At 39.9% G+C, this 11,905-nt stretch overlaps 1 protein-coding gene across 1 annotated transcript in view; it reads right to left on the bottom strand.

Annotated features, from left to right (window-relative positions):
- Positions 1-259: 259 nt before the first annotated feature.
- The window catches only part of LOC100548643 (polypeptide N-acetylgalactosaminyltransferase-like 6), a 53,870-nt gene continuing 42,224 nt past the window's right edge, over positions 260-11,905 (bottom strand). The window contains exons 7-8 of the mRNA XM_031553265.1: positions 6,631-6,780; positions 260-1,129 (exon numbers count right to left, since the gene is read on the bottom strand). Of these exons, the coding sequence (XP_031409125.1) occupies positions 962-1,129; positions 6,631-6,780 (318 nt within the window). The 3' untranslated portion in view covers positions 260-961. The remainder of the gene's footprint in view (positions 1,130-6,630; positions 6,781-11,905) is intronic.

Here is an 11,905-nt window from a genome sequence, read left to right as displayed (position 1 = left end):
TTTGACTAACCTAGTTCAGCATACAGTATGCAATTATTTCCTGCTCTCATGATGATTTCTTCAACCTATTTTTAACTTAATATATACTTTGGTAAGGATTCTACCTTAGGAAAGATAGCTAGTCCACATGCCTTCTATTATGTTGCAGCTGCTTTTATATTTGTCACTGAAAGAACAATCTCACCATGTGTGACAACGGGATTTGAATCACAACTGCTAAATATACCATGTATAAAAATTTGATTGCTTTTTTTTTTTCTTTTTTTTTTTTCCCCAACTGAAGGGAGAAACGTGAGGGCAAAACCTTACAGTTTATTTCATGCTTCACTACAGTGTAATTCTAGACCCTAGGATTTCTACCATTCCTATTTTGGTAATGAATGGAATGTAAAAGGGAGGTATTTAAAATTAATTGCAGCAGTTCTGAGGGTTAAACCTGCTTAACCCGACCTTTTATAATGAGAATATCAACAGAGCATATATCTTGTCTAGGGAGTGCTGGGACATCATTATTCTTCCAACAGCATGTTTAGTTCTAAAACCTGGGATTTCTTCAGGTTCCTGTAGCCGTCATGCACACCATATACCCGTCCCAAATCACAGCGTCTGTTCTGAACTACTCACTACAGCAGGATTAGACCTGAGAAACTCTAGAGTTTTGTTTTACTTTATTAACTTGGAGCACTTTCAAACAGTTTTTAAACAAAATTTTCCCTTGACCAGCAAGGGAATTTTCAGCCTGAAGTTCTCAGCAGCATCCGGTGAGGCTCCTAGCCAAGTTCTTCAGATACTGTACATCCTCAAGGACAGCCTGCTGGCTCTTGCTGGGGCATTTTCTTAATCCTTAGAGCAGACTTCCTGGATCTAGGAAATTTAATTCCTGACTCCTTCGACCCAGATGCTGGCGAAAACGTAGTCTGCAGGCTGTGTGTAACTGGGTGTGTTCATTTTTTAATTTTCCCTAGGAACTGGCGTTGCTGTTAAATTTTTCTAAAACAGTCATATTAATATGTTCAAAAACCCACTGTTGAGTTTCAGATAAAGGATCACATCTGTTCATGAAAATCTTCTTTTCAGATGGGTTGCAATCTATGCAGCTGCTGCTTACCGGATGGAACAAAGTTTTGTCCTATAGAAATGAGAAAAAAATAGAATTAAGTAGCAAACGCCAAGTAATTGGAAGTGTTCTCATTTTACTGAACATGGATTAACACAGTTGTATCTGAAATAATTTTGTATACTCTGTGTGATAACCTTGTGCAACAACCACAGCTTAATTTAGAAACTCGTAGAGAATCTAGCACTTTTGTTCCGTTATTGTCCTTCAAAAAATTGAGGATTCAGGAATGAATGAGACGACATCACCATCTCTTTAGCTAATAACCATGTAATATAATGAAAAAAGAGAATGCCTTTCTTTACATACCATGTGCTTCCCTAGGCTCCAATTAAATGTCTGAACCCAATTTTTTTTTTTCAAGAGAGGAGGTTGTTTTTGACAGTTTCTAACGTGCTGCTGGGTGGGAGGATCCGTAAAGATCTGTCTGGGAAATGGCTATTCTTTGACTCGATGAAGAAGTCAGTAACAATATTAATTGAAGTGCTGTGATAGACAGACACGTAACTGATGATCTCAGTTCTCACCCCATAAAATGCAGATTTTGCTTGCAGCCTTGTAAGACAAGCCACTGAAATACTCGAGTTCTACTCCTAAGAAGGAAATTCTAATGCTGTTTTTAGATCCCTATGGAGATCTTGGGAGGATAAGCACGGATTAAGTTGTTTTAAATAGGATATTCATGGTTTTTAGTTTTATTCATTTTATTTCACACACACGCCAAAAAAATGGAATGAATTTTAAATCATCCCACTGTGAATCTTTGGTAAAGCAGAAAGTACTGAGATGAGCAACAGGCATTTGTGGGTAGGCCCAATGTGTTTAGTTCATATAGGCAAGTGGCCAAGAGATAGACGTGGAGTGATTAGATGGCTTGAAAGTTTCCAGGGACTATATAATGCGTTTACTGTATGTGTGGAAATAAACTTCTGATGACTCTCAGTAAACAACATGCAGGCTCTTCCCTTCCTTGCCAAACAAGCTCTGCCAGCTAATTCAGGATGTGCCTGTTTGCCCAGTTTGTAAGAAGGAATAAAGAAAGCTACTTGTCAAATCGCAACCTATTATAAACTCACAAAAGTGCTCCGGGTGCTAAGCAACAATCATACAGAAACATCTTTAACTAAAAATACCTCATCCTTCAGAAATAAAGTTACGAAGACAAAACTAAATATAACGTAATAATAGAAGTTATTTTAAAGCGGGGAAAGTTGTTTTTTTCTTTTTCTTTTTTTTTTATTAAGAAAGAGAAAATTGATTGTGGGATGTGAAACACTGGTAAAGCACTATTTTTATTTTTTATTTTTTAATATTTAGCATATGCTGCAGAGAGCAAATTCAAAAGTGTAGCATCGTGCTCTACTGGAGGGTGATGGTGCTCTACCTGCTTTCAAAAAAACTGGCTTTCATTCCAACTCTTCACCCTAAATGCATGCACGCACCCACAAGAGAGTAATTCTGAGTGATGTGGTCAAAGCCTGCATGGCTAACTAAAGGAACCAGCTTTGTGTGGATAGGGAGACCAGAGGCCCTGCTCTGCTCTGTACAGGGAGCAGCTTGCAAGCACAGACAATGTGCATGTAGGACTATCACATCCTGTATAGCAGGAGACCCTACCAGAGCTCCCAAGAACCCAGGGGATGGTTAGGTGACCTTCAGAACCTTGTCAGCTCCTCCTGCCGCTCTGTGGGTGCCTGATGGAGCAATCTTGACTGGGCTGGGAGCGAGCAGGGGTACCACGGCTGCCCACCTGCTGTGGGGCCCTGTGGAAAGGGGACTGCTGTTTTTTCTCATGCTGTAGCTTGGAAAGGGCTCAGCCAAGCTACTGGGGAAGCTGAAGCTGGAATGCTAGAAGCTTTAACACAGTAGCTGGTACAAGAAGAGAGGAAGCTGCTTCAGTACAAAATATGAAAAACACTCCAGCCTTCACAAAAGAGCCCACGGTCTGTCTTCTCACAGAAGGGGATGCAATTCTTGAATGAAGCATTGTTGATGCTTCTTTCAGCTGGTCTGGTTATTAGGAGAGAAGAGCATTTCTTAAGGAGAGGGACACAGTTACTGTGGGAAAACTTCTGGCTGCCTTAGCTATGTATAATGGCCTATTAATTTATCATCTCCAGCTTACACTGACCTAAGGTCAAAGCCTGCAGTTCTTATGGAACTCAATAAAAACAAGCTGAGGACTTCAATGGGTTACAGTTGCATGCCCCCCAGAGAAGAACTTTCTGAGGGAAATATATAAATTCCTCCTTACACCAAGCCACAAGGACCCTTCTGGAGACTTTTCAAGCATCTGAAAAGAGCAGAGTGATTTTTTTTTCTTCTTGCATAAAGGCAAGTCTGAATGCTATTTGCAGAAGGAGAAACTTCTCCATTAGATAATGGTTCTCGACAGTTCAGGGGATTGGTAATGAGACACAGAGCCTTTCATTTCTTCTAGGTCACTGCTATAACTATGGCCAAGGTCAACAGCAACTGGAAGTCATTATCAGCCAGTGGCTGCAGTAGTTTATCTGAAATTAGTCGGTAGCCCCAGTGCAGTTTCAGTAGGACAGATGTCCATATGATAAAAACCACTATCACAATGACGTCTATCATTGTCTGAGGGAATAATCTATGGACTCACAGGGTAAAGAGTGAACTTTTACAGTTTGTCCCTGAAGCTGTCAGGAGAGTGTGAACAAACGGCCCTATTCTGGGTTTTGACGTTGCCAGTCTAGCTTCTATCATAGTCGCTATGCTCAGGGTAGAATTATAGTATAATGAAATTGATTTTGCACAATTATAACCATTATTTTTTAAAGACTTACTAAATCAGCCCTCTCTTGAATACATGTGCTCTACAGATTAGACTAGAGCACGTAAATTTAATCATACTTTATCAGAACCAATGTATTATCTATCACTCCAGAGTGACACTATGCTGAAAAACGGGCATATTGCTTCACTGGGAGGAATGGAAATCTGTATCCACTGTTGATCTTTGGCTCTGACATGCTTAGAAATCATAAACATAGTCAAGGAAATGGCTTTCTCTTGGAAAGCCGTTATTCTCCAATATCTCTACTACTTTTAACATTTTCCCATAGCTTCCAGAATTGATTTCAAATCCCCATTATGTCATCAATGCTTTTTCCCCCCGTTATTAAACTCATTTTCTTTTTCTAACCCACAGTGTTGTTCACAATATTATTTGGATTCAGTCTACTTCATCACTTTTTACAGAGATTTCTTAAATGCAGACTTGGCTGTTTTATTACAGACTCAAAGTTTGAACTGGTCCTAAAAGTACTGATTACTCACTATCATAGACTTACTAGAATTTTAAACACTTACTCAGAGCTTGAGGATACAGATAATCTTGAAAAGAGAAAGTAGCTTAAGCTATTAAAAAAACCTATTATCTTCTAGTTTTATATGACAGTATATAAGAGTACGATATGACAGTATGGTAAGAAATGCTTTCTATTGAGCATCTTATAAGATACTGACCAAAGTCATTTTTCCTAAAAAATTACTGATAAGATGGACACATGACCATTAGAAAGCTACAGCTTCTGTAAATGGTGCAAAGAACACAGCTGCTGATCTGCTCTTTGTTTTCTAAAAGCAAGCATTACTTGCTGAACCACAATCTATGACTCTGATTTAGAGTACAATTTTAGTTGCATACTGTCCTCTTAGTAAAGAGCTCTACTATAGTTGCAATTAGACTGATAGAAGTATCTTTTTGCTGTATGGTTTTCTTGTCTTCGGGAAACAGTATAAATCCTATTTCCAGGATGCTCTTAAAACTAAGTAAGGATTATAACGGTTTTTTTTTTCAGTACAGTTGTTCCACCAAAAATTTCTACAGAAAATCTAACACAATAAAACAAAACATACTTAGTGGGCAGCCAAACTAAAACTAAGCCTAAGTAGTAATAATAATAATGAGCATATTTTCACTATTCCAACATTTGTTTTTTTTAATTTGAAGTTTCGTAGTTCAGCAGTAAGCGCTCATGCAAACTGATCAGCTTGTTGTCAGGTTACTATTACAGCTAGAACTGTGACAGTACTTTCATCATCACAAAATGTTGTGGTGCCTTTTGCTGAGATGAAAACGCCTGCCTTGTGTTGAGAATTTTTATATGAGCCCTGTCAACCTTCTGGAAATAAAAAATGAAGCTGTGCAGAGGATTTAATAGAACTCACGTTGTGCACTTTTTTTTTTTTTCCTTCAAATGTCATTTCTTTGGGTTATCTGCTGCATTCTGTCCACATCAAAGGTGATGAGCCATATAGAGGGCAGCTCCAGATCTGTGTTTTCCTTATGAACCAGCTACATTAGGCACCAATGAAGTGCAAGGGTATGAAAGCTTCTTTTGTATGGCTTGGGCAATCAAAAAGATAAATTGGAAGTGTTCTGAAGCAAGAAAGGATTATAATGACATTATAAAGCGATACATGCAGCAATACGGCCATGACTATTTATGTCTTCTAAATAGCCAGCTCACACCTTTTAACTTCACTACGAGTAAAATCTGAAGGAGAACATATTTCGAGACAATCCTGTGATACATCTTAGATTGCAACATAAATATGGTTAAAAAATGGCACAGGCTAACAAGCAGGTACTCAAAATACTTGGGGCAAAGCTACTTTTCTGAAGTTCTGAATTATTTTCCTGCTAATAACTCTGATCTAGAAAGTACTACAGAGGCTTACTTAACACGGTCCAATTCCTGCCACCTAGGTCACAGCATAAGCAATGTACGGGACAAGGCACAGTGGTTTTAGAAAATCAAAGGATGCATGAGAAGAAGTACTCAGTTCATCACAGAAATGGATGCCCTTACCCTGCATGGAATAGAGTTTATTAGCAATTGTTTAATCGAGGCAACTTGCTGATTAATCATTCTTTAAAAAACCTGATAGCATTACCAGGACTTTTTATACCCCAAACGAGGCACTCTCATTTCCTAGCTTGACCTTCTGTTCTAGTGATTGCTCAAAATGGGCAGAACTTGGCAGATCAAAGTAGTGTCTAAGCTGCTTATCTTTAATTTATAAACTCCTGATGTCTTCAGGCTTACAGCAGTGCTTTTAATGTTGGTTTGGGGTTTTTTGAGGTAGACATTTCTGCCACTTGTAAAAATGTAGTAAAATAGTAATATTTAACTCTTGAGCAGCATTTCTTCATTCTGTCACGTCAGATGCAAATATTTTCACTAGTGTCTCACTTAAAATGACACTAGAATCTTCAAGTGCCAGAATGATGTAACACCTTTCAGACACTCAACATGGACACACTCTGAGCTGGATCAGATCCACTTCCATTTAAATTTGACACAAGTAGCTGAATACTCAATGAGAACACACTCCAGAGAGTTTACTACAAAATTAAATCAGAATAAAACAGATTGGATTTTAAAAAGCAACTTCTCTGAAGGGAAAGTACAAGTCTGCACTAGACTGAATATAGGCTCAAGACAGTCTGAATCTCTGAAATGACCCAGAGTGACTCCGACCTTCCTATAGCTCCAGTGCTGGTTCCCCTTCATCCCGTGACAGTCATACAGTGTGACAGGGCTACTGTGTGAGATGGCATCGAAGCAGAACTTCCTGGTGTGAAGTGGCTCCCCAGGACGGATGTCTTCTCTCCATCCAAAGGTGAACAGCTAGAAAAACAGTCAGACAGTGCAATAGTTTATTATGAGTGGAAAACATTTCAAAAACAACACACACTAAATGTTTTGCCTTCTTGCTGAGAAACCTGTGAGCTACAGGCAGCCTGTTAAAGCCCTTTTTCTGGCTGCCTGAGTGAGAGGAATTGTGGAGGCTCACAATTAACAGAGGAATCCTTCTCAATCATGCACCAGTTGTCTGAAATTATGCTTTGACACTGCAGTTGTTCAATCATAAGAGAAAGGTGACAGGTCTGACAGTACCAAATTTAAAGACACAGAGTGCATTTTCCTTTCCTATGGACCAATCCTTGTAGAAAACAGGTTGCAGCTTGTACATTGCTGCCTACAAGCTCTGCTGAGAACTGAGGCTTTTTTTTTCCTTTATTTTTAATTTAATTCTTTTTTTTTTTTCCCCCATGTCAATGCTTTTCCATGGCTTTCTGCTTGACTCTCCGTTTTCCACAGTACAGACTGAAGCATAACACTGAGAAAGCTCTCTTTAAATGATCAAACCTTGCTATTGGAAATCATTTAGCTCTAACAGTTCATGCAGAACTGCACACAGGCTCATTATCTGAATAGCACTTCCACTCTATGCTGCTCTTAGCCTGCCTCCAGTACCTCAGCCACTGCACCCCAGGCAGCTCTAGTACTCACCTGGCACCCTGCTCCACAAAAGGTCTCTATTTCCTGATATCGGAACCACTGCTACAAATGCAAACTGAAGCCGAGTGTGATGGGAGTCTGATTTGGTACACTCCTGCTGTGTTTTTTAGATTCTGAACCTTTCACTGTGACAGCTATCTTCTGTGGTCTATCTAAAAGAGGCATCTTTTAAAAATGCTACATCTTCAACACTGTACCATCCTCTATAATACTACTATTGAGAGGCACTATTGTTTCCCATGGCCTGCAGGCACAGAATATAAGCATATATGTGAATATTTGCTGTTTTTCTCGTGTCTTATTGTAAGCCCTCGTTCTCTGTGAGCATCTGTCATTCCCTATTTATTTCTGGTTTTCCAGTCAGCATTTTCTCAGTCTTTCCCCGTGCCCTGCTTATTTCTTCTTTCCCCCAGAGTGCCTTTTACATTTATCTGCTGTAAAATGCAATGGACAACTCGAACTTCATTTTCAAACCAAATTGTTGCTTTTTAAAAGGTTAAGTCTTTCTCCATTTATCTTTATGTTTCCTGGAAGCAGCATCACACACTCCCTGCAAAACAGCTTATTTCACAATCAAACTCAGAGGTAAGATTTGATATATGAAAAAGCGACAATGTTGCTTCTGCAAAAACAGAGAAGCTTGAGATGGTTTCCTCTGAAGGAAAAAAAAAAAAGCAAAAGCAATTTCCTTTCTTTTGCTTTACTTTTCTGCAGCCAAGTAATAAACTTGGAGCTCAAAGTGATGAATAACATACCTGGAGAAATGGTGTGGAACAGAGATTTTGCAATATTCTCATTCTCATGACTACTTTGCAAGATATCCTTTTGCCACACGTTTATCATCTTCCCCAGCAACTAACTATCCAAATTTTTCATTCTGTGCATTACTGGTGAGCTGAGGGGCCATTCCTGTTGCTCTCTGGACCTTGTCCTGACGATCACTGCCACACTGAATGCATCAGTACACCTGAAAGAGCTGAAGCTTGCTTTTAAATCAGATCAGACTGATCCAGGGTATCCTTTTGCCTTTCCCACTCCTGTGTGGTTTCTGAAGGCTGTGTTCCATTTGAAAGTCAAGACTCTTGACTTGATACCAGATTAGGGTTTTTTTTTTTTTTTTTTTAAATTTCTTTCCACTGAAAATCATGATCTATCTAATAGTAGATCTCACTGATTAGATGGCACAGATTCCTCTCCCTCCTTCTTAGGCTGCTGTTTTGTATAACAGTTGCATTTAAAAATCAAGTATGTTCTCCCTAGTGATACAGTTATAAAATAAGTCTTGTACAGGCAGAAACTAGTTTTTAGGACTAAGAGTGAAATTAAAAATCACTAATTGGAAAAAAAGATCATGCTTTTCTATACACTCAACTGATATTAAAATTTACAGATAATATTAAAACTTGCAGATAAGATTTGAAGGTCAACATCCTTTCAACTTCCCCACTCTATGATATCCTCCACAACATGGCAAATTCTGTCTACTTCAACACTAAACCTGGCTGATGTAAAAGTGATCTTTCCTCTGTATAATGCATAGCAATGCTACATGTAAGTAGCTGTGGTCCTGACCCCAAAAGGTTCTGCTTTGCCACTATTTAATGCTTTGGATATTCTTTTGGATGTTAGGAACCAGCAGAGCCCGACTTCATGAGAAATGGATGAACTCAAATGAAGGAGTACATTTCATTTGCTCTCATTCATTCCCAGATATGAAACAAAGCTGCACAGAGATTTCCAAACACATTAGAATCAGGCAGCTGGTTTTCTCTTCACTTGAGGTCTCCAGGGCTGTTGTTTCCTACTGAGTCCAAGAATTCTCTGTCCTTCTGGCTTCTTCCTTCCTTCCTCCCTCTTATTCTCCTATCAGACCCCCATCCTCTGAGTTTGCAACCAAGTAACCCTTTGGCTGCATGCTTCAGCTTTTCACGAGGCCTGGCCCTCTCATAGGACAACTTGGAAAAAGACAGATATTCAGCAGCCTTATCTTTTAAAAACAACTTAATTTCTAACTGGCACTGAGCCTGAAAAATGATTGCCAGATGCAGCCACTGGTTTGGGACTGTCTGCAGGACAAAGGCCCTTTTGAGACCATTAGTGCTCTCCAGCTTGACAACTTTGTTCAGTTGCTCACTGCCTGTCTGGATCCCACTGTCAGTGGGCATTGTGCTCAGGCCACAGCACAAGATTGAAGCAGACGTGTCCCATACAAAGACAGCGTCATTTGTGAGCTAGACTTTGACTTGAATTACATCTCTGAGCAGAGAAGAAAGAGCTGGGCAGGTTGCACAGCTACAGTCTGGGCTGACCTGGAGATGATGCCTGCCCACTAAATCCCTGGACAGTCTGGAGGACTTCAAAAGACAGAGAAGATTCTTACCATCACATCCTTGGCTGCTGTTTGATCTGCCTCAGTTGCACCTTGAAACAGAAATTAGCTCTGGTGAGAGAGGTGGAAGAAAGCCAAGATGCACCTCACTCCCGTCTTTTTTTTTGTTGTTGTTCTAAAGAAGTTCCCAGAGACTTCTTTCTCTCGTTCACCAGAAAAACTGCAAGTGGCCCATTTGTTGCTGTTAGTTTTTACAGCCCTGAGGTAAAAAGTCTTCTTCTCAGGGACTGCTAAAAGGCTGGCAAATCAAGTAGCACAATGGGTCATCTCTGTCTAGTGGAATCATCAACACTAACACTTGCTGCTCTCCTCATATCACATTTTTCTATTTTCATTTCTCTCTGTAAATTTAGACCAGAAGTTACAAGGTCTGCTCAATGTCAGGCCATACTACTTGGAATATGATAATAAAATGCTCAATATTTTCATTAACTCTCTTGGTGTCTACCAGCATGTGGAGAAATCATATCAGCAACATGGCTGGAGTAGTGGAAAAGCAGGCGCTCGTACCACTGCACAACATCTCTCCATTGAGGAAAACATTGGAAGAGGCAGAGGGAAAGGATGTTACTTCATTTGTGGAAAAAATCCAAGCCCTGCATCACTAAGATGTTTTGCTCTACTGAAGTTAAACATTTTCAGAATTTCTTTTCTACTGGAAAACTGAAATTTCTCCTCTGGATGATTTGCATATGCTGTAATTCCCTTTGGGATAGAAATTCTGAGTTCCATCCAAGTCTGCTATCTAGTTTGCTTCATCTTAGTTTGAGATTCTGTCTTTCTTTCCCAACTGCTGCCTTTACAATCAGCACCTTGTACAGACTGATTCTTGAAATCTACCAGCCAGATGACTGTGTTCTGGGAGTCTGAACATTTGAGTAAAATTTGCTTTGTATTGTTTTAAACTAATCCATAAGCCAATGAATTATAATGAAATGATAGAACCTTCAAGATTATGAACATGAAATGTTACCCTGTGATACAGTAACGGACATTAGTCCAATCATCTTTTTTCTATAACTTCTACTTTCTAGCTCTAGCAAATAAGGTCCCTTTCTAGGAGAAAATGAAATCATGTTACTCTTATTTTGTTCGAAAGATTCTTCAGTTTCTTGTGTGTCTTCTAAGTTTTACGCTGCCAGGCAAATAGGCTAAGGGCATCCGTGCTCTGCTCAGTTGTAAGAGCAGCTTTTGAATGCGCTGCAGTCTCTGGGACAAAGAAAACCCTCACAACCTGCAGCACACCTCAAACACAGAGGAACCAAAACAATCTCCTTTTTGCCAACAGAAAACAGACTGTTTTGAGGGTTAAACAGTATCTATCTATATTCCAAAGCAACAGTAAGATGATTTTTTAAAAGCGATTCTTTTTCACCATCGGTCAGATCCCGTTTCAAGCCTTGAGAAGCTCTCAGAGCCGCCCACTCTTTACCTTCCCCGACCCGGTTGTGTTCAGCTTGTCCAGAGCTGCCCTCTGCCGCCTCTTTTCCGAATTACACTCTTAACACAGCAGCTCTTGGACAAGCGTGCGATAATTACTAAGCTGTTCAGCAAAAATGAATTCAGTCACCTGGCTTAGGCTTTGGCAGTCCCAATCCCACACAGCCGCATCACAGTGCTCAGAGGAATGTCCCCTCGCTGTGCTTTGAACACTCCTCGTCCCCAAGGAGGGACGCGCTGCTCCCCCCCCCGGCCCCATGGAAACAACTGCTTTCATAAACAAAGCTTAATTCTACATATCTATCTCAGCATCCTACCGCTGTGCCTTATCTCTGTTAGCTACATGAAGAAGTCTTCTTTCAACAGCTTCCTTCCGCTTGTGTTGGCACTTATCTAAATTGTGATCATTTTTAGCTCCTCAGCTTAGTTCACTTGCACACCTTCCCCTGCATTTCTCACTGTCCTTAGAAAAGGAATTTTTGACCTCAGCACTTCAAGTATTCCTCAGAACTCCTCCCTCCTGAGCTTTTAATATCTTCAAAAATGCCATACTTGACAGTCAATTTTTTCTCCTTAGCCTTGTGGATTTTTTCTAATCTGAGTCCGCTGCTGCGCAGAAGG

Source organism: Meleagris gallopavo, chromosome 4 (genome assembly GCF_000146605.3).
Source record: "Meleagris gallopavo isolate NT-WF06-2002-E0010 breed Aviagen turkey brand Nicholas breeding stock chromosome 4, Turkey_5.1, whole genome shotgun sequence".
NCBI lineage: Eukaryota > Metazoa > Chordata > Aves > Galliformes > Phasianidae > Meleagris > Meleagris gallopavo.
The sequence above is the reverse complement of the archived record's forward strand: the minus strand, read 5'-3'. Positions and strand labels throughout refer to the sequence as shown.